Source organism: Apostichopus japonicus, chromosome 7, assembly GCF_037975245.1.
Source record: "Apostichopus japonicus isolate 1M-3 chromosome 7, ASM3797524v1, whole genome shotgun sequence".
Lineage (NCBI taxonomy): Eukaryota > Metazoa > Echinodermata > Holothuroidea > Aspidochirotida > Stichopodidae > Apostichopus > Apostichopus japonicus.
In genome coordinates, this window is record NC_092567.1 from 26195963 (window position 1) to 26220497 (window position 24535).

General features: G+C 36.7%; 1 protein-coding gene across 2 annotated transcripts in view; it reads left to right on the forward strand.

Annotated features, from left to right (window-relative positions):
* Positions 1–24535, forward strand: part of LOC139969921 (uncharacterized) — a 74081-nt gene that overhangs the window by 35214 nt on the left and 14332 nt on the right. For both annotated transcript variants that reach the window (XM_071975331.1, XM_071975332.1), the window contains exons 4-5: positions 12984–13086; positions 20216–20403. In XM_071975331.1, the coding sequence (XP_071831432.1) occupies positions 12984–13086; positions 20216–20403 (291 nt within the window). The remainder of the gene's footprint in view (positions 1–12983; positions 13087–20215; positions 20404–24535) is intronic.

A 24535-nucleotide genomic window follows, 5' to 3' on the forward strand; every position in this document is an offset into this window, starting at 1 on the left:
TGCAACAGCCATTGTTTGGATTATAATTATTATAGCATTGCTTTAGTAACTTAAAAGTTTTTCTTGGTTCACTATATCCCTAAGTTTGTCCTCAACAAGTTTGTTTGTGTTCTTTGCTTGTCTTTAGTTTATGTTAATTATCTCTAAGAGTATTTGTGTTATTATTCATTTTGTTTGTTTATTCATTGTATTTGATAATTTAATTATCTCATTATGGTGATCTTATTTGTTTACTCAGTGTTACCACAAATTAAGTGACTTAATTGTATTAAGTCTGTACTAGTACTCCTATTTCATGCATATAGGTATTCATTATTTGTACTTGTAGTCACCTATGGTGATATTGTACTCATGCTTTGTACTCAATGCATTTCATAATTTAGTACGTATACTAACTTGCAAGGTAAGAGGTCCCCAGAATTGGGCCCAAATTTTAGCAATTGCTAAAAATTGCCAGAATTTTTCAAATTACTTTCCTAGAGGTTCTGATCTTCCAACTTCATGGAGGGCCAGGTTTCTTCTTCACAGATTTATTAAGGTCATGTGACATAGATTTGCATACAGTAACTATGCCTACTACTAGTGGTTGATAAAAATTACCAATATCTATCAAACCCAGCAAAACACTTTTAAAAAAAAACCTAAAACAGGGAAGTACCTGAATTTATTTTTAAGATGAGACTTAGTCATATTTTAACCAAACATTTACCAGGATGTATAATATTTTGACATGAAATATGGCAGGAAATATTCAGTTGCTAACAAGTCAGATAATTATATCAATCCAGTCTTCCATTGGTTGTCATAGTTACTGTTGGAAATAGGCTCAGGAGTATTGCCTTTCAGACGTTTTGGGATTTTCCTGCTGTGTGCATTTGACCTTAGTGTTGGTTTACACGCTTCTCACCATATCCACAGCCTGGTCTCTGCTGCAGGGGAATAGCAAAGGTTAACAGTGGTATATGATATACCCAATACATACCTCAGTACAGGAGTATGTTAAAACCATCATGATTGGTTAGAGAGAGAAAGTCTTTGTTGAACTTTACACTACCAAATCATCAGCCCCAGGAATTCTACCTCTTGACTTTATCTGATTTTCAAGACAGCAGGGAGTTTTGGAAGACTTTAATTTTTTCCAATCTGTTCCAGCTGGGACTGATATTAGTACAGTAAGTAATATAGGACTAAGCTACAAGGACTCGGTACCTATGATATGAAGCTGTAAGAGTATACATGTACAATATATTACCATAGTAGACTTAGTGGGCTGGTTTCTTGGTACAGAGTACTTATACATTACTGGTGCGGTAAACTTTTGCTGTTGACATTGTAACTCTGTTGATATTATTTGTGTGGGACATTTATTCGTGTTGGAAGCTTGTGGACCATACACCTCAATCATACAATGCAGCTTGTATGACCTACAATATAAGAAGTTTCCTATTTTAACATTAATTTATTTTCCTTTTAAATTTTGTAGCAATATTGCAGTTGTCTTTGTGATTTTTTTCTGTGTTATTGCTGTCTCTTAGTGTCGGAAACAATCTCAGAATTTTATGCGATAACGAGTAATTTGGGCTCCAAAGACTATATTGGAAATTCAAGAAAACTTGACAAAATGCAAATTGTTATAACTGAACTTCCTACTCATCTCCTGCAGGACATTATCTTATAATGCAAAGTGTGAAAGTGACATTAATGTCAGATAGAGAGCTCAGATTTTCTTTTGGACACAAAAAGCATGATTTGTGAACTTTTGATGACATTTTGTGAACATTCACAAGTTCAACTTAGATGTAAGTATGCTGTGGCTACTGAGTAATGCTGTCTGTACAATAGTAACCGGGGGACTTAAGGAACAGTTTTGATTTAATTTTTCCTGTTGCCAGCTGTCAGGTTCACCTGATGGTGAATGTACTTTTGCTTACTTTGGAACCTTACACTAAGTATACATTATTTCTAAATGGATTGGTTAATTGAGCTTACCTACAACATTTTCAATGTTATCATAACGGTTCTAGGCCATCCATTTGTTTAGTTCAAGGAAGAGTAAATTCGTGTACCTTTCATCTTTCGAGTGATTATTTTCCTTCTCAGTGGCAAGACAATTTGCATCAAAAAGTGAAAGGGGAAAAATGTTGTGATTTAAGTATCACCTCAATAAGGAAAAAAAACTTTGGAAGGCTTAATGAACAAACCTTGGAAATAATAAACATCAGATATACGGAAAAGAAGGTGATTTTATAAGCCAATTTTTTGGTCTAGTCAGCTGTCATGTTGGCGACTTTACTTCCCGGCCATGGGAATTATGACTTGGAGGTAAGAATTATTAGTTAGAGTACCGTTCTGATTGGGAATGCAGTATTCAGGGATAGAGACTTAGATCTGACTTTATTTGAAAGCATAGGTTGGGGGTAATCAGGGATGTGCTCAGGAATATTTTAGTGCCGGGCAGATTTTGCAGTAGTGTGATCCACACCCTGGGAGAGGGATCTCATGGGTGGGGTACCCCCTCCCCACTGGAAATTTTGCACATGAAGTATGCTTAGGTAGTGCTATTTTTCCTATTCTGTGCCATGTATTCTCCCAGGTTTTGGTTATGGTAAAATTTGTTAAATTATCATCAAAAAAGTGCCGGGCGGAAATGTTTAAAATATGTACTGTTTGTGCTGGGCGGCATTCAGAACTGCTGGGTGCAGCCGCCCAGTGTGAGCACATCCCTGGGTTATATTTCAGGATAGAAGCAACTATGCACAGTCTATTTGAAATTATATGGAGGTTTTAGGTCGTGCAGTAAATTAATTCAGCTCTTAAAATGAATTAAACCACTTCTCTATCAAGTAGCATTTGTGTTGATTTTTTGCTCAATTTTAAAATTCCCATGAGGAATAGGGTTCATTAGTTAGAGTATTCAAAACTTAATGCAAATGATGAAGTTTTAAAAAGAAAGGGACAAAAGCTGACTTTTTGTCATAATTTGCTAATTGGTTGTTGGATATGTAAGCCTAGCTACTAAAGTTCAAGTATATCTAGGTGGCACAATGTTGATAAATTAAAGTCACAAGCCAATCTTATGTTTAAGAAAATCAACGAGGGTGGTGTCTTAGTTTGATCAATTACGATCAAATCATTGAGGGTGGATGTCTTAGTTTGATCAATTACGATCAAATCATTGAGGGTGGATGTCTTAGTTTGATCAATTACGATCAAATCATTGAGGGTGGATGTCTTAGTTTGATCAATTACAATCAAATCAACTAGGGTGGGTGTCTTAGTTTTGATTTAGTATGATCTTAATTTGTGTTTAATATCCAGCAGTGGTGGTGGTTTGGTAGAATTGTTCAATCAAGAGTAGAAAGCTATTTTATTGATAGGACTTTGACCCTAGCTTTTGATTATAACTCTTAGTAACAATTTGACATGTTTGTTTCTCCAAACGAAACTAGAAGGATATCAGTTGTGTTTCAGCCTCAGTCATTTGTTCACATATTCCGTTATCTGTATTACAGTTGCCAATTGATATAAGAAATCACCCAAATACAATTTGAGTATCATTATTATATTATAGTGAATTGAATCAATCAGTCAATGGATCGATCAATCAATCAAGTGTGATATTTTATTTATATTCATCAAGGAGCCTGGTTGCTGTGGTTGGAAGAGAATATTCTGTCAACCTAGGAAAGAACAAATTTACTTTCGAATGTTCTTTGAACTTCTTTCCTAATCCAAAGTTCTTTCCTAGAATCCAATTGTTCTTTCCTAATCAATCCAACTGTTGTTTCCTACAGTGACAGAATATATCTCTGATTTCCCCTGGTTGGATTGTTCCATTGACTAAATAGGGGTACTGTAAAGTTACAAAGTTGTTTGTCCTGTGACAAAACACATGACTACTGTGGCTGTGTAGAAGTATCTTACTAACAGTAATTGAAAGTAATTTGGATAAGTAAGGAAGGCAAAGTGTTGTGCAGGTCCTGTTCTGAAAGAAATTTGTGAAGGACAAACAACATTGGTGCTATAAAATACCCCTAATAAAAAATGGAACAATCTCACATGCTTGCCAAACCCATTTCATTATAAGGGTGTTTCTGGTTTGCAATGACAGTAATCACAAGTGATGGACATTTAAATAGCAAAACAATATTTTATCAACTCCTGGTTTCATATGGGTTGACAAACTGTTGTAAGAGTAGTGACTTTTGCTCCATAAAGAAGTCATAAAGGTTGCTAAAAATGTATGTCATTAAATTTGGATCATCATTTGATTGTGTGCTGCTGAGTAATACGACCCATGATGTCATCTATCCTTATGCCAAGGTTGTGATGACAATGTGAGGTAAACAAACACATAAAAGAGGGTTTCTTGACTCACACCCACATACCAACAATTTAGCTGTGAACTCTTTTTGTCCTGCACTGTACTGTGTGTAGTTGTATATACACATAACAGTACTATGTAGATGACCATACAGGATACAGCCAGATGGAGTTTAGGATTCCTTTCATAGCAGTTTGCCTTAGAAAGGGAAGGTACAACAGATGTTTATATACCAATGCCTAAGGGACAGTTATTTTTATTTTATTTGTGGAGGGACTTAACTGTTGACCAGGAAAAATTGAAGGGGATGTTCTATTGTTCAAAGAATTGGATTTTGCTCTCACAAGGGAATGAGAGTTTGGTTATAAGGAATTGTGGTGCTTGCCAAGAGGATTTGTGTGGGCTGGCTTACCTGTATACTGTGTGACTTTTATGCATTGGTATTTATACAACTGCATATACTGTGAGAAAACTGTGATAATAATAAACAGGTGTAGTGTGAACCTGTTCTGTGATTGTACACAACAGGATCAATTAAAAAGGAGGTTTTTGTTATTGAGACAGCAAGGCGATCAACTTGTTTCATCAAATCCTTGTAATAAGCTGCTTTGACAATCACTGTTTTACGATGGTTAGGCCACTTCGCAAAGTAAGTTGAAACATTTAGAAACTGACATGTTTTTCTCACAATACTGTATATATGTCTAATTACAACTCATTATTATTCCTGGCATCCTGGCCAAGTGTGAGGTCACAGAAAGGATACCATGGACCTTGGTCTCTGGTCTTCTGGAGAAATACAGATATGTAACTTGGGTCTTGTTCTTGAAGTAGTCTGTACAGTGTGAACTTCTTGATCTCATCTTACATTGATGGAAAGTCACTGTTGTAAATCATCAGAACGTTAGAATGACAGGAAGAGGAAGTGGGTGTAGACCAGTGTTAGTGCTAGGATGCTAAAAAAGGAGGGGAATTCCCCCTGTCAATTTATTTTTGGGGGAGGAATTTCCATTTTTTGGGGGGGGGATTTTCAAGGGGGGTGGGATCTGGGATTGGTGCTGTTAGTAGTTAAATGTACGTACATATGCTTGTATCAAGGTTTAGTGCACATATAGTACATACAGTGCAGTACACTTTGTCGACCACTGCGACCAATACACACTGTGCAGTGCAGCACTAACAAAGCCAGTGTTTTTTATTTGGAAAGATTTGATCATTCACATTACTCTTTACAAAAATCAACAAAACTTGTAACTACAGTAATGGTGCAAGTTGCGGGAAATTCCCCCCAAGAGAAATATTTTTGCAGGACCCTCTTGATAAATTGCGGGAATCCTGTAATCGCACGCCCTAATGCAAACATTGGTATGGACCCTAAAGTGGGCCAGTGGAGATGGACCCTGAAGTGGGCCAGTGCAGGTGTGGACTTAAATGTTTAACAAATGTTTGTAGGGTAGGTATATTTTGGTGTTTGTCTATGCAAATTGGAGATGGTTATTAATTTATTTTCATGTGATGATGGGAAACTAGTTTACAAGTTACATGCTAGTTAACTAGACCAAACATGTCAGCAGAGAATAGAATTGAAGGTTATGCCGTGTTGTGTAATTTAATGTGACGCTGTTCATAATTTAGCTATTTATGTTCAGACAAGAAAACAATCTTGTTTAGTTAACTTTGTCACTTCCATCTGAAATGAAAGGAAACTCACATTTGCAATAATTAATTAGATTAATTAGCGTTACTATTTTACTAACAGGTAGATGCTCTATACCTTTCAATGAAATTAGCAAGCATTTCGTCTGTCAAATTTGGATTGGCAGAGTGTTTGTTTGGAGGGGCAGAACTTTTGTCTGATCGGGTGGGCGGCATTTGCATGGATTCATCATTGCGGTCCATTACTTAAACCAGGAATTTGAAGAAAAATGGGTGTGAGGCATGATCGAAATTTGAGGGGCCATCGCCCCAGATTGTTCTCTTGTGGCTATGGGCCTGGGTTCATTCTAGTTTAGAAGTTACCGGGCTTGCAGATGGGGGAGTCTTAGATGGTATCTGCAGAAAAGTGAACAAGAGGTTAGGCCTAGTTGCGTCATATATATGGTGATGTTATACAGTAGGTCTATTCTAGCATTGTGCGGGATCCCGGTAGTCAAGTGAATCCCGGTATCCCGATCCCGGTATTGACTAGTCCCGATCACAGTGCAATGTGTAAATTACTACCAGGAGTGGGAAAACGACCGATTATTACATTCGTTTTGGTATCATTCCCGGGATTCCCAGACATAATAAAAGTATCTACGTGTTACTATTTGAAATAAAGAAAAGAAAACATGTTTATTTCTGGTGTCTGTGTTCTTAGTTTGAAATGTTGAGGAAAATTCCGGTAGAAGTTACGATACTGGGATTCATGTGGCAACACTACCGGTTTTGTGAAATTTGCACTAGCCCACAACGCTATAAGAAACAGCGGTCAAGTTCAATTTTAAAGTGATTTTGTTATAAATTAAGGTATATTGTACAAAGAATAGTTTGTGATAAATGCCAGGCTTCCCCACAGGAGGGAGAGATGGAGGCGGGAGGAGCCGGGGGGGGGTGGTGGTGGTGGCAGTTCGCAGTCTTGGCAAGCATCATATCTAGCTTGTTTCCCACATAGGAGAGGGGTATGCAATATGTTTTTACCTTGTTCCAAAGGTAGTTTGATAGGTTTTAGTGAAATGTTTGAATTGGGATTGTTATAATTTAAGGGAAATACCTGTATGTGGTGAAATTTTTTCCTCTATGTATAAAGCAATAATGTCAGTTGAGCTTATTAAATGCAGAACAGTATTTAGTTGAGTAATAATCACCTTCCCAGTAAAACAAAGATACAATTAAATGTTGGAGCATATCAAATAGGTTCGTGTTACATTGTTTAAAACATTAATTTCCCAGGAATCTCAAACAGTGGTTCCCCAACACGCCCGGCCCGGATACCCTCCCTCATGACCATGCACTGTAGTATGACTTGTCATTGTTGTGTTAGTAGACCATGCGTTGTGATATGCGTTGTGTTACATAAACTATGCATTGTGTTATATAGACCATGCGTTGTTATATATAAACCATGCGTTGTGTTATATAGACCATGCGTTGTGTTACATAGACCATGCACTGTGTTACATAGACCATGCACTGTGTTACATAGACCATGCACTGTGTTACATAGACCATGTGTTGTGATAAATAGACTATGCGTCGTGTTACATAGACCATGCGTTGTGTTATATAGACCATGCGTTGTGTTATATAGACCATGCGTTGTGTTATATAGACCATGCATTGTGTTACGTAGACCATAGACCATCATACATGAAGTGAGACCACAAAATCAGCAGGAAAAGTATCCAATGTTTCCTTCTTTAGCTCTGGTCGCTGTGGTTCAGTTGGGGTCATATATTGGTGTGGATTATTTCCTGATTGTTGCTAAAATGTATATAGCCTTTACTACAGTGTCAGTATGTACTGTATTGCAGTAACACACACCGCTACAGTATATTAGTACAGCACTGTATATTATAATCTTCTTGATGGTACTGCGACATCAGTTTTTTGAGGAGTTATAGCACATACCATGGTCCAGTTGTTAGTCTGTGATCGCTGTAGAATAGTACTGATTAACCCATTGTTTTTGTGTGCAACTAATGGACTAAAGTACATCGCAACAGGAAACCCGAGCTTTATCCTTTCCAGACTCTTTGTGATTCTCAAAGTTCAAGTTTAATTGAGAAAGGAATATATTTTATTTACAAACACGGTGTAGGATTGTGTTGCACAGGATTGGATGCACATTTCAATCTTTCTCAATTGTTTGTGACTGTTAAGTGCAATTTGGAGAGAAATTACTTTGAAAACATGATGGTTGCTGTAACTTGACATAATTTTATAAATGTTAAATTCACATAGGATTTGGTAGCATGATTTCCATGGAAGTGTTTATTTTGTACAGGAGCTATTAGGGGAAGTACTATAGACATTCAGTACATGTACATAGTAATACAGTAACACAAAGACTACTAGTTATATATAGTACATACAATGTACATGATAACTTTAACAAGAGTCAAAAAACAAATTTATTCATTACCTCTATGCACTGTACAACTTGAATTAACTTATGTTTCAGCTTCCTGGTATATTGTCAGACTAAGTTTTTTTCAAGTTGAAATTGAGTCATAACAAATTTCTTGAGTCATGACAAATATACAGTAGGTTTGTAAACAATTTAGGCCTTCATCAGAGTCAAGGTGGGGAAAGCCTACACCCAGAGCAAGTCTTGTGTGATATATTTTGGCACTAATATTTGTTCCTAAACAAAGAAAAAGATTACCTTGTGGTTTAGTGACTGTGAGTAGCTATGAATGAAGCTCATGTGCAGTTATAAATAGTGCATTGAATACTAACACCTTTAGAAGGGTCTTATTCCATGACACAAGTGTGCTTTTGTATTGGAGTGTTAACAACACTGTTATGTGAACAAATACAGGGTGTACACTGAGGGTGTGTGCAATATACATGTGACTTCAGGTTAGATCTTTCATTAAGGAATTAGAATCGGCTAACAAGGACCCAGAGATTGATCACTGCCGTTGAGAACAGTTTCCATTTGAAGGAATAAGGATATTTCTAATATGTGTTTGAAATTTCACGATATCCCAGCTGACAAAAGAAAACCTTTGAGTGGTGTTCATGCAAACTGTCTAGGTTTGAAACAGCGGAGAAGAGAGTCAGTTAAAGCCATCGGCGTATCAGAACAGTTGTTGTTGTTTAAATTGCCAGTTGCCAATGGATACATCTCAATTACGTGAGATGAAATTGATTGTTAAGTGCATACCTATCGATAGTACTTGTTAAATAAATGCAGTTACTAGTTCATCATGACTCTTGCACCCATGTTTTCGACTCTTGCACCCATGTTTACGACTCTTGCACCCATTTTTTCAACTCTTGCACCCATGGATGTTCTGCTGTATCTAGAATAACAGAATTTTTGTTCTGAAAGCATCGATGATAGTACCTTGATGTTGGCTCTCACCGGTAGCTATTTCGTCATAGAAAGTCTGGAAATATAAAGGAATTATTAATAATCCATGGCATGAAACCTTGTACCCTGATTGAGGAAAAATAAAACGTTGCATATCAGATATGGTGTTTATCATATGGAAAGGATATTTATGCAGGTATGTTGTGACGGACTTGGCTTGTGAACAAGTGTATAGATCAAAAATTATATTTGGAAACCAAAGTTTATTTTCCAGTTAAGTTTGAAGTTTAACTGCAGCTGCTATTCCCAATAATAAACTGGGACTTGTCTATCAAAGAAAGGTGGAAGTGCTTTTGTGGAAGATTTCAATAGTTTGGCTTGACTAACTGAACAACACTTAAATCCAGCAAAAATGTCAGCCAGTCTGAGACGACCACTGAGAGTACAGACAAAAAAGAAATCTGTAAGTTTCTATCTTTAAGATCACAATTATAAAGTAAAATTTACATAAAATACTGACCTTTGGCTTAACCTGTGACCTTTGGTTTAAGATGTATATGAAAAGATCATTTCACCATACAAGTATCTGTAACCTTTGGTTTCATCAAATAAACTACTTTTCTCTGACTGCTACCAGCTGGGTTATCTACTTTGATACAACTATTGGTTTTCCCCAGCTGTAAGACTGACTCATACACCGTCACCTCTACAGGGAACAACTCCCCCCTCCCTCCTCCCCTCCCCATCCAGCCCTGTTCGGCTGAAAGACAGAAAGGGATTTTTGGTATAATAATAATAATAAATGAGACTTATATCTAGTGCCAAATCAGTAGACAAAAGTCACTGCTCAAGGCGCTTTACAAAGAAAGCAGATTAATTTACAAAAGAACAAGTGAAAAGATGGTTCTTAAGTGGACTTTTGAATGTAGAAAGTTTAGAGCAAGTTCGAATGTGATCTGGTAACTTGAGATAAGAGCCAGAGTATTCGAAGCTTCTGTAACCATAGGTCTTCAAGCGTGGTTTAGGAACAGTTAAATACAGTTTGTTGAAGGAACGAAGTGTGCGAGTTGGAATATAACTGAGACTTGTGCGAGTTGGTATCCTCAAATGTTTCTTTCCATCGCTGTTTGGATGCAAATCATTGGTGTTTTTACTATCAATCCAAAGTATAATATTAACCAGAAGTGTAAACACATCCACCTTACAGATACATACTGCTCATACTATGTACAGTAGTTCTCAGTGTAAAACTAGTCCTTCATGCACGGCTGCACATAGTTGTAAGGTTTGATCCTAGCATGGTAAATATTGCTATGGACTGAAGATTGTGTGGTATTTATTATTTGTCAGTGAATTGAAAACCATGGGTCACTCTAAATCTCTGTTCTTTTTTCACGGTTATTACCATGCTGCTAGCTAACCTGGACTGAAGCCATATATTTACTGTACTAGATCCTCCTTGCATCGCTTAGTGTAGAGTCGTAGACTTCCTGATAGTGATTCCACAGGAAACAGAAATTCTGTGGATTTATGTTGATAACATGATTTGATACTACAGCAAATGACAAGTTTATTATTACTAACTTAGTTGATTACTTTTGTCAGTCATTCCCACGGGATAATAGCTGATGAATCGTGTAGCCTACTCTTAGATTCATCAAGGTCGTGAAGAACAAAGACAGTTGGATAATTACTGGTGCGGTGATTGGAATATATATACTTTTTGAAGAATTCTTAATGTTTTTTTTGGCTATGGATATACAGTAGGCCATCAAGAAATAGCCATACTCTTTGTGTTCAGCTAATTTTACTGTAGAAATGTGCGTACGTGACTTGTAAAGTAGAGTTTATTGTGGAGGTAATCGTCTTAATCAGTTATTCTGTTGGAGCTGTGTTTATGGTTACTCATGTGATGGAAGCAGTTGTTCATGTCATCTGTGCATGATGTGGCATACATAAACATGTGCATTCTCGATTCGGAATAATCTGTCGAACCACTGCATACTTTGTGAAAGACCAGACTTTCTCTAAAAGGGATCAAACAGTTTCCATCTGTGGAATCATAGCATACATTGTGAAAGGGATAGGACTGAAATAGTGAAATGATGTTTAGTGTATAGTGCTGCATCATAGTGATGATGCAATCATAGTAGAACAAACATTACCCTTGGTAGAAGTTAATTCTTTGAAGGAAAAAATGTCATGGATGAATTTATTGAGCACTTAGTATTAATTAATATTTGTTGTATATTCAAAATTCAATTTACACTTTATGGGATTAATTCATGAAAGTGACAAAACTCAAGAGAGAACCACCGAAGCTAAGAAATTACATTTTTATCTTAGCAAATTGTGATATTGTTGTCTGTAATTTATATTTTTGTGATGCTACTGAAAGTTGAGAAGGAAGATAGCTCCTGGTAAGAGCATCTGAAGGACCAGAAATGTGACTAAAGCACCTAGAGCATCAACATTGAGAAAGTTTAAAAAAACATTAATAATTCAGTTTAATTATCAGAGACAGATATGAAAAAACCCAGCCAGGTTGTTAAGAATTAATTAGCAGACTTATTCCTTCATATGTGCCAATTAGTCCAAACTTGGAGACTTCTAAATGAATTTCATTAAAGACAGCGTTCACAAAAAATGTAAAGAGAAATTATTAAGCCTACCTGCCTCCTCATAATCTTAGCACTCTTGTGATTGATTCTTTTTGGAAAAGACATAAATTTACAGTCTTGATAAATGTTGGTTCACATCTCTCCAAGAGGGGATAACAGTTGTCTAGACAAGAACTATGTAGTCAGGATGCAACAATTTCATGGTTCTAATCGTGGTGATTCCTTTCTGAGGAGAAATGCCATCAAAAGAAATAGTAATCCAGAGGTAAGTTCCTTTGCCCTCAGCTGGATGGTTGATGGAAAGAACCCAAAGTTGATTGGTTGATTAAGGATGAAAATGAAGAGAGGGATGATGTTCATGCTACTGTCATACATGTTCGTTGCTTGAAAGTTTATACTTCATCGTAAATCATTTTATCCACAACTGATGACAATATTCTAACCACCTCCCCTCTCTGGCCCCCCACCCCCCCCAAAAAAAAAGAGAAAGAGAAAATATAGTGTCTTCCCTCATTAAAACTTTAATTCACTTTAAATTCTAAGCAACAGATTTCAAGAGAACATTATAGCAAGGAGAAGTCATGGTAAGATGATGTAGTAACTTTTGAAAAGGATCTACCAAGATGACTTTAAAGACAGAATAAACAATTGATAATGAAATGCATTACTACAGGTATGTATGTTTAGTAAACAAATCCTGTTGGTAAATATATCTTTAATGGCCTGACCATCCGATACTGGGAGGATCTTCATCAGAGGCTAACAGTATTATAGACAGATGGACACCCAGCTTGGTAAAATGACTATTGTATGACAAAATGATGAAAGTCAGCGAAACGGCTACTTGACAGTTAAATTGTTGTACAAGCTCAATGTGGTCAGAAACAAATATAAATTGAGATAGGCTTGATGAAGGTGTGAATCCTCTAGTCTTGCTGTCACCACCACAAATGCATCATCTTCTGGTACCAATTTATCCAGTTAATAATGAAATAATATATATTTGTTTTTGCTCCAGATGAGAAGGAAAATCCATGAAGCATTCCGAAGCAAAGTAAAGACAGAAGAAGATGAGAGAGCCTCTGTTTCGTCTGAAGATAGCAACTCTATTGAAAATGAAGGTAATTCCCCTCGGGAAGAGTTGGTGTGAGAAAGAGGGAGTGGGGGGGGGTGGGGGTGAGGGACAAGGAGAGATCTAACCAAAGCATCTCTATAGACAATGAAGGTAATTCCCCTTGGGAAGAGTTGGTGTGAGAAAGAGGGAGAAAGAGGTGGGGTGAGGGACGAGAAGAGATCTAACCAAAGCAACTCTATGGTAGATGAAGGTAATTCCTCTTAAGGGAAAGTGGGTGAGAATAGGGTACAGTACATGTACTTCCAGATAGTAAGAGGCCCATCTAACAGGGTAACAATGAAGTTGTGAATGTAACATGCCTCAGACTGGCGCATAACATTAAAACTGACTCATGTGCTTAGGGCTTGTTCATTACGTAGTCAGCCAGAAATCTCCCTGCAATATCACGTATAGATCTTGGCAACACAAGCACACACCCCGTAAAGGCCTAGTACTTGCTCACAAGTCACAACTTTTATGAGCCCCATTTATAGTTACCAAATGCAATTTTATTCTTTAAGTTTGATACAAAGTTGAACAAATTTATCCTTTTCCCCAACCACTATAGGCAAGTCGGCCCAACCCCAGCCAGTTCCGACCCCTCTCCCATTACAATATGTAAATAACTTTCAAGCAATGTCAATCAAAAACTCAAGTGTAAATGGCAACTTTTGACAAAGTACAGTATATAGTTTACACCTACATCAAATTTAACTGAGCATGTGGTCAAAGGGACTGAAAATTTATGTAAGTTTGCGATGAAGAAATTCCTTTGGTATGAATGCACATTTTGGCAACTCTTAGAGAGAACAAACATACAGTGAGATGAAAAATCCTGTACAGTATCAGAGATGTTACCTTTCCACACAATTCATAAATTGTCTCAACTCATAACATTTTGTGATCAAAACAATATTCTTAGGAACAGTTTAATTACAACTTCCTACCATGAGTGCTTCTTGTCAAAATATGTGTCAACAAGGCCTAACGTTATGATCTGTCAGTGCACACATGATAGCCTATAGCAATTAACTTCACTATCTCTACACAGGGGACAGTAATGTTACATGTAGTTGCATTTAAACAACATACTTTTGTTCACTGAGCACTATAGATGCAAGAATGATTGTAGACAATGGTAAGGGACTATTAGCCAATCAAATCACAGGAAATTTGGAAATGCACCATTTGCTATTTTTAGCATGAAAATATCTGTAATGGGAAATGTTGTTAACTCTGTACTTTGCTGCCCTTGATTGTTATGATTTCTTTGTTTTCAAACAAATTCAATCAATTGTACAATGGATCAGGAAGTAATTTGGGTTCTTTTGAGAAGAAGTTAAGGTGCTTTCAAAAGAAAGAAAGAAAGAAAGATATTCCTTCAAAAATTGATTGTTATATTTTGCAAAGGCCTAGCTGTGAGTGTGTGTACTTGGGATTTGTTCCCCCTCCCCCACCCCTCCAAAAAAGTTTGCGTCCAGTCCGCCAGGGGGCAAGCAATTTCAATGTTTTGCATCCCTGGCGAAAAGATGGCACCCCAGACGCAGAATCCTGCGTTAGGAACAAAACTGATCACCAGCCGTTAGATTTGTGATCCTTTCTTTGTTCTGTTGGCTGGAGGATGTTACTTTCAACTTACAAATCAAAATTGTTGACGAACATTTATGTCATTCCTCAATCACAGATTTGATCACTAAAAATAGAATAAATGTCATGACAGTTGATTTTGCTACAAATAAAATTATGACTGCATTAGTAAATTTCAGCAAGGAAACTGAACTGCACCTAGTCTTTGTTTCAGTTGTATTTATGAAATATTGTTTTCTTGTTATGAAGCAGTGATTTCGTTTTTGGTTTAAAGGGCAACTGCAACTTTGTTTAACTTTGTCCAGCAGTGAAATAATTCATCTTTGAACATTGACAAATAAAACTAGTTTTAATTGTAAATAATGATGAATGTTTAATCCGACTTCCACTTTAAAAACTAGTCCCAGATTCTGTCAACTGTGACTGAACTAAGTCATCCGTCAACAATGACAGGTAACAGGATATGTTGGAAATAGAAAGATTATGAAAGAAGTTTTGAAAGTTGTAAGTCTCCCGGATGTCATTAATTAATGATGATTGGAGCTGACCAATATCACAGTCCACTATACCATAGATACTGTACTAACAGTAGCACGTGTGGCGCTTCTGTATCACTTCTGTATCGGGCTACTGGTTATTAATAGGCAGGATAAAGTATTATTAGTCCACATGTTGTTTGCTCAATGCACAATAAAAGAGGCTTGTGTAAAAGTATGTTGTTCAGTACCCACTGTGTAAGACAGCTCTTGAAATACTTGGCTGTCAGTTTAATACTCAATCGTGCTAAGGAATATAATTAGTCTGGAACTACAGTAGTTAACAGAGATTTTTAACTTTTGTGTACTATCTGGATTGTGTTTTGAATATATTTTCTGGTTAATATATTACTGAGGATATTGTGTAAAATAAATGCAAAGAAGATTTAATAGGACTGCAGGTTTTGAGAATAGGTTTGACTAAAATGACGCATGGCGTGGAGTTGAGAAGATTTCAACAGATAACACGATCTAAGGGTACGGTATGACTGACTTTTACAGTATTTTATCTGGTAGAAAGAATTCAGGGGTGTGACTCCCAGTATATTTGGTGCGATGGCAATTACCCTTAAGGAAAGGTTTTGTTTGTGGCAGCAATTACTTCACTCCTTCCTCTCTTACTTGTCTCCCGCTCAACATCTGCACTTTTCCATCTACCTAAGTACACATTGGAATGTTTTAGTACTGCGCCCTCGCTCCCTGGCATAGCCCACTAACACCTTCCGAATCTACCACCTAGGAAGAAACTACATGTTTTTGATAGCGACTTTTACGTGACAAATTTCACCCATTTCTTACAAGTTTTGGAACTTCATCTTAGACCTGTGGTCATAGAAGCTCCTTTACCTTCGTTTCCAAGAAACACTACTGTATATAAGTATCCTTGTGTTTTCAGCATATTTTACTCTCATTCTCTGTCCATTTTTCCGATGTACTTATTAGTAAGAAGAGGGAGGGAGGATGGGTGGAGGTTGATGGAGAGATTTGGGAGGTGACAGGTACTGTAGGTCAGTTTTATATTTCATGCTTACTGTAGGTCAATCAAATCTCAGTTCTTAAATTGTGAAAACATTAAAGTCACGATTATGAAGGAAATTGATTTAGCAAAGCATTGGCAAATTAGGTCAATATTTTTTGCGTTACCATGACATTATGAAATTTGGTCTTGTGACTAAACAGTGCATGTCATTGGTATAACAGCACAGCATGTAGGATAGTCACTCAATGGGATATGTGTATAGTACTGTATATACTGCTTTCAACTTTATTTGTGCTGTGGCTGAATGGATAAAGGCAGTGGCATTTGAAGCAATGACACAAGCAGAAAACATTTTGAATTGGGATGTAATGTTGCATCATTTGCCCCAAGTCATGTGATCATAGTCACTCCTGGTTGTGATACTTCTCAGTCTAACTTTAGTAGGCACTGTGTCTAATAGTTGGTTGATTAGTAGGCTACAGCATTCTGCGTAGCACATATTCTGTTGTACTGGTCTGCAGAAATTACTTAGCTATTTGTTTGATATTGGTAACTGAACAGTGCTAAAACTTGAGTAATTCAGTAGGTTAGGTAGATGAGGAAGTGCATAAGTTGATTGGAGACAGGTGAGTTAATACCCAACCACTTAGTTCTGGGGAATCCAAATTAAGAGATGCTTGTTATCACAACTGTGTTGAATATGCTACAAACTAGTCAGATATTCGAGATTTGTTCCAATATTGGCTGGATTAGTGTTCCATTATTAACTGTAAGACTGCTGTTTCACACATAAACCTTTGACTCTCAGGACAGAATTTTATCTTCCGTTCTGGAATAAAGTATCAGTTATCATTAGATATTCCATCTAAAGCGCCTAGTTGTGTGTATTGAAGATATTTGCATATCTTAATTTATAAGGTGATTTATGCGGAGGTAGGTCTCTGAAGAGGACGGGTCACTATGGGAGGTCAAAAGGTTACCAGGTGGTCTAAACAAGGTAGCTGGTGCATCATTTGTGAGGAGGCCAGTAAGTTTATCACTCGTAAATATCTAAACCAGGTATGTTGGAGAGTGTTTCCATTGTAAGTTCAGTATGGTAACATGTCCTGATTCAACACATTAAAGTGTTGCTTTAACAGATACATTTATGGTTTAGTCTGAAAGTCATGACTCATCTTAGTTTATCTGCTTCTACCAGCTGATATTAAATCAGTCAATCAAATGTTCATGGATTTTCTTGTCTGTAATTTCTTCCAGTAGCCTTTTCCTTTGTCAGTCAGCTAGTTTTGAACCTTTGTTCATCAATGCTGTGTTAATATTAAATATGTCCAGAGTTTTAATAAATGGTTCTCTTCTTTCAAATCTTTTGGGTCTTCCTCTAGATTTTAAAGAACAGAAATGATTTCCCTACTGTATACAGTCGTAACTGCTAGAAGCACTTTCGGTTTATCTTTTGGATCTAATTTCCTTTCAAAGAAGTTTTATTTTCTTAATGGATCTTTCATGTTGCTGGCCAGCTACGCAAACAAATTGCCAATTCTTTTGTTTGTTTTCAGAAAACATTTAACTGTATTGCGACTATAGGAGGCATTGTAGACAGTTTAGCTATTCATACCTACTGTATGGTGATACCAGTGACATAATGCTAGGGGTGTTGAGAGGGGGAAAGCTCTGGGCCCATGATCCATAAGGGCCCCAAGCCTAAATAGTTCTGTTAACATTGAAGAGGTAAATAATTGGCCTAATAATACTATTCTAACTCAAAAGGGTAAACAGGGTTGAAACAGAGGAAGAAGCTTGGCCCCAGAAAGGGTTGCTACTGTAGCTGTGCTCACTTTAGGGTCCCAGTCTCATGCTTGGTCCACTGCCCGCAAGTAAATCATTACACGGCTGTGTGGGACCATGTCAAGTCTAGTCCTACCATAATATCACTCTTCTCAAGAAGATTCCAAGCTAGTCACTTTACTTAGTCCATTCTGACCAGCATTTTACTCAGGATCCCATGCGACATGTATCTCTTACTGGATGTATTGGAGTAAATGTAGACTTTGGGTAGAGTATGGGGGAGGGGTATGGGGGTATGAGGGGGGTTGGGGATAAGTTGTGATAAATTTCAAGTTAACATGACAGTTCCACTAAAACGTACCTGATATACCAATGGCAAATGACAAGCTTTGATAATGATTATATTTCTTTTTTTAATATCAGAACTGCATTATACCCATAAATGCTCAAGATTTACTTCATTCCTCAGCACTGACTGACTTGTCTCCTATACATATATACCATAGATATAAACGTTCATGTACATACACATGTACACATTGTTTACATCTATAGTGCATGTGTGTATCACACATACAAAACGTATATATTGCACCATCAATATAAGGAAACTTGCAACACATTTTGATTGTGTAAAGTGTTTGTTCTCTTAGTTTAAGTAACACATTTATCCAGGCATAGAATTTGCTTCTGCCATTGAAGCTTAAGGAAGTTAGCAAAAGAAGATTCTCTAATGGAATATAATCTTCCACAAGCATCAGGAAATTGGAGGGGTTGCGGATTTCCTTACATTTTGTGTCATACGTACTGTACAGTACCTGTTCTGTTATACAGTCTACCTATCATATGTCTGCGTGAATGTATCTGTGTGTTGTGTATGTGTCGCAATGGGTGTGTATGTATCTGTGTGTTCACATCTCTGGTTGTTTATGTGTCCCAATTAGTGTGTATGTGTCTGAGTATATGTATCTGTGTGTTGTGTATGTGTCTCAATAGGCTTGTGTATGTTTGAGTATATGTATCTGTGTGTTCACATCTCTGGTTGTTTATGTCCCAATTAGTGTGTATGTGTCTGAGTATATATCTGTGTGTTGTGTATGTGTCTCAATAGGCTTGTGTATGTTTGAGTATATGTATCTGTGTGTTCACATCTCTGGTTGTTTATGTGTCCCAATTAGTGTGTATGTGTCTGAGTATATGTATCTGTGTGTTGTGTATGTGTCTCAATAGGCTTGTGTATGTTTGAGTATATGTATCTGTGTGTTTACATCTCTGGTTGTTTATGTGTCCCAATTAGTGTGTATGTGTCTGAGTATATATATATATATATCTGTGTGTTGTGTATGTTTCTCAATAGGTTTGTGCATGTTTGAGTATATGTATCTGTGTGTTGTGTTTGTGTCTGAGTATATATGTTTCTGTGTCGTCTATGTGTCTGAGTATATATGTATCTGTGTCGTGTACAGTATGTGTCTGAGTATATGTATCTGTGTGTTGTGTATGTGTCTGAGTATATATGTATCTGTGTCGTGTATGTGTCGAGTATGCCACTGTTTTGTATAAAAGTTTGGCACTTGGTACCATTAAAAATACAGTCAAAACAAAGTACAGTATGATGTCATTTCCTCTCTAAAGACATTGATCCTACAGTAAGCATTCATCCATGCCCATTGCAGGCATTTCCTTGAAAGGTTAAATAATAGCCAGCGTATGCCAATGGGATTTTGTATAGTACAGATATATATATATATCTGGATTTTCCAACTCATTATGTTTTCAATTATATATATTCATTTGCCTTTGTCGTTTACCTTACAGTTAAACACACTAGGTTATGGAAGTAGTATACATGTACATAAAGATATTTATCGTCTTTATGGAGAGCATCTTCTTGCAGGTTTTTCATTTTTGTTTCAAAATTATTTTAAAGTCTAAATGTGTGTTTGCCAAATTTTAAGTGTAATGAACATGCTGATATGGGCGGACGCAGTGATTTTAGGGTAAATCATTCATGCCATATGGGCAACAGAAAATAAATATTTCTTTCGATTGCGACAGCTTTTCTTCATTAAACCCACCTGGTCAGAGTGCATTTAGGTACAAGAAACATTGAATCTGCTTCGGAAGTTTGTTTTCTGAAATTCATCAGCAAACACGTATTGAGACTGTAAATGATGTCTGATGATATTTGACCAAACAAGGGTAATTGCTCTCTTTCATATTTGTTCTTGGTTACTTTTTAATTCCAGAAACTGAAAAGAGATTAACAGCAGTTAGGAAAACCAAAGCCAGGACATCCCATTATTGCAGTCTAGAGCAAGCTAGAAGGAACATTCAATCTGCCAAACTCTACGAGTATGTCGTCGTGGTTTCTTTAGAATTTGATAAAACACAGAGAAGATACCAACCTTGCGAAATCAGACGTTTTCCAGATGAGGTGAGAATTTGTTCTAGTTTGTACATAGAGTCCAAGAAGCTGTTAGTGACCACAGCTTGAAACATGTCCCTGATTAGTTTGAAGTTAGAAGTCTAGTACCTTGCATACGTTGTGACCAGGGTACCACATTTTTATACAACCTAGAAAGCTGCAGGTGAATGTAGGAATTCTTCCGATTTCAAATACCCTCAGGTACAGTAGGTAGTAGTAAAATGTTAAATCGGGTACTGTAGGTGGAGTTCCATGCAGTAAATTTGTCATTTTGAATTTTGAAGGAAGAGGGTGTGAACTGGAGAGGAGGGTCAAGGATGGTGGTCAAGGGAGGGGGCTCAAGGGGGGAGGGTGCAGTGCAAGAACGTTACCAGTTGCTATAGGCTAAGTGGATCAGAGGGCACATTTATAGCTAAGGGAGGAATGAAGTAAATTCCCAATCAGAAAGTTTGGAGATTTTCAAGGCTATTTCTACTTTTTTCTAACTTTAATTTTTGGAGAATTTTTTTTGTATAGAATCATTAATATTATCTTTAAATTTTTATATCTTTATTGCAAAATTACTAAACAGTGCTACACTTGAATGATTTAATGAATTAAAACTATGCCCCAAATTATGTCCTCTTTTCTCCTGCAATTAATAAACAGGGACGATATTTTACTAACAGAAGTGTAAGTTTTCCATGATCAGGCACAATAAAGAAAATGCCTCTTTTTATTCATTACTGGACTTTATTGGTGAAGGAGATCTCCTTTGTTCTTTCTTATTAACTATTTGTATTAATTAGCTGTTCATTTACCAGAGTTTTGGGATTTCTTCTCCTTTTGTCTTATATTTAGGATTTCACGGTAATTGTATTTCATATGTAAAGAGCCTCTTGTTTTATATACATGTAGATTATTTCAGATTATACTTGCATGTTTGGTGTTTTGTAATTTGTTTTATTGAGTAATCTTGTCAAGTTACTTTCTCTTCTTTCTCTTTCTTTCTGGTAATTAGCATAATTAGCCTAATTACCCTTTTGTCTTTTGTTCAAGTTGATGAGTGTCAAGGTTGCGTAACCAGTTGAACTAATTTATCATTCGCTGTTTAAAGTTGGAGGGAAAACTTGATTCCATTTAATAGGTGTCATATTTCCATTGAGCGGGGGAACTTAAATCGGGACTTTCTATGTTATAGTTCTATTGTGTGGCAATAACTTTCTGTTTCAATAGGAAGGGGTACTCAAAGTAGGATGTATCCTTGTTGATTTTATATAAAAAACAGGTGTGGTTAGGAAATCTCCTCTACACTGCTATCAAAATATATACTTCATTATCCGCTTCAAACGTTCTCTGTGTAAACATCTTTGTTAAGTATAAACAAATAAAATAGATTATATCTCAAAATTTTCAGAGGGTGTTGGAAAAAGAAACAGCTGTACCTTACCTTAAAGGTTTTAAAAGAGAAAATAAACTCTTACAAAATTGGTGATTCCCCTAAAAGGTTTTAAAAGAGAAAACATAAAACTCTACCTCATTTGTGATTCCTTGCCAAAGGCAACAGTAATCTATGCGATGGTGATGGCTTGCTTGTGTGCGTGTGTGTGTGTGTCTATTAGACACTACTATGATACCACCAGAATGGTAACATTGAGGGATATCACACTTGGCATATGGATACCCCCTATTGAGCAAAAGAACCCTATTGTTTTTGATGGAGGTCAAAGGTCATTCGTGGTCACCAGAAGTCAAACTGAAAACAATGAACATGATATCTCAAGAATTAAGGGATATTTCATACTTGTGTGTGCAAGGGTGTCCCATATGCAGTAGAAGAACCGTATTGTTTTGGTGGATTTCAAAGGTCATTTGACGTGGAGAAACTTGTAAACATGGAGAAACTTGTAAACATGATATACTATATCAAACAGAAAACTTGTCTGGACCTTATGTCTGGCATGTGATACCCACAATTGAATGCAAAAAGTTGATTTACAGTATGACTGTTAATACAAAAATGTTTTATCTTCTATTATTAAGTTATTAATAAAGACCTGTGGTGAGTACAACAACCCTATTAAATATGGTGGAGATCAGAGGTCAAACTGTGCATGCCTTGTAAACATGATATGTCAGAGGTCAAACTTTGATGACTCATACTGGGATTCATGGTTCACATAAATGTTAGTCAATGCCCATAGATCTTAAAGCAGCATTTTTGCGTCCTTTTCTAGGATTTTTCTCAACCTCACTGACTCCATGATGCCATAACGACATACATAACTAGCCTGTCTATTTAAATCTTACTTCAAATGGTGGCATAAATGTCGAAAAATTTGCAACTTTCAACTTTGTTTTTCTCCAAGATATTTTCTGTTGGGATCCAAATAAACCTCGCCCATAATATGAATATTTAAATACTACGAATGTCATTGACCAATAGGCCTAGTAATACAACACCATGCTTGATTTGTGTACAGTCTATATGGCAGTTGTACCAGGGAGTTCCATAACAACTCCCTGGTTGTACCAACGCAAAGTCTTGAATCTATTTTTAGCAACGGCTCATAACTAAACCTGCATCTCTGATTGGTTGAATTCAAACTAGTGGGTTTTGGGAAACTGTATGCGATTAATTTTAACTGTGGAATTTGTCGTGGACACATTTCTCATTATCTGCAAAAATCCTACTCGCCATTTAACGTTGTTGGCAGGGAAAAACTTGGCTAATATCTTAGTTTGCTGTTTTGTGATTGACATACTGTATGTAAAAAACTTGATGGACATGTAAAAAAAGTAGAAAACGGCGACCAAACGCAAAATGCTGCTTTCAGTATCTACTGTATACAGTCTATACCAAAGTGTAAACACAGTAACTTCATGACAAAAACATGTTTGTTTGAAAACCACAGTACTTAATACAGTACTTCAAAAATATTTGCTATGGGCAAGGAATCCCTAAGCCTTTTGGCTTTCTGGTGCATTAATTTGCAGTTGTTAACTCTCTTGATTTTTCCAAGGGAAGTAATTCATATTTGATAGTAATAAATTAACCAGAGAATACATGTAGTGTTTCAAAGAATATTGGGATATATATTAGTCAATTGGAAATTAATCACATACTTCAGACTTCTCTAGTGCTTGAAATGTGGTTTTACTAGGAAGCTGTTGTTTACAGAGAGAGCACTATGTGTGACCTACAGTTTCACACAATCTTTAAAGGAAATGATAACGAAATATTCATGTCACACACCTATACATTTATCATTGAATGTTATATGTAGTACAGAGTATGGTACAACCTCCGTCTTGTCTCAGAGCAAACTTCTTCATTGGGGCGCTCCATTCAGGGCAAAATTAATAGAGGGCGCTGTCATATTGGTGTTATCTTGTTCAGTGAAACTTGACAAGCTTTAACTATGAGTTTTAATAGCATTGACTCTGAATCACCATCAGTATCATGATTGCAGTAGAAACATTTATTAGTTGGTTTGTAATTATTAAAGAAGAACCTCCAAGTCAAACTGTTTTAAGTTGCGTCTTCTTAATACATGTCTTTCGTTTGTTATAATTCCACATGTGACCACTTTGAATGAGTCATCCAGCTCCTCAGCAATACGAATGAGCCTCTGGTGTGTTCTCATGCTTGATAGCGCCGCCCTTCACCTGATCATGTTAATTTGACTCTTTGAGAATTGTAAACATTGTAGATCACACACATTAGGACCTATGTGACAGAACCCTTAGCAGAAAGGCTTGAGAGCCCCACTTGACCAGATATCAAAGACTGCAATGTATTAATTTTATCTTACAATGATCGGATTGACATTGTTGATTGTAATGTTACTCTAAGTGTCTTTGGTATCCCTATACCAGCCCTATCCTCTTCTTCTCATTCTTTACTATGTATGTGGTGGCAGCACACTTCTTGGTATTATTGCCTTTAATTGTTCTCTATATGTTGCCTGTTTTATAGACTTTATATATATTCTCACACACTTTTTAGTCACTGTATTATATACACAAAGATTCTTCTTTGCTGGTAGCCTGGTACAGTTTTTATTTTGTGCCTGGTAAGGTGGGGGAGGGGGGGTGACAAGGGGGTTGCTAGGGAGGAGAGTGTTACAATGGTGCTCACACTGAACTATTGGATTAACTG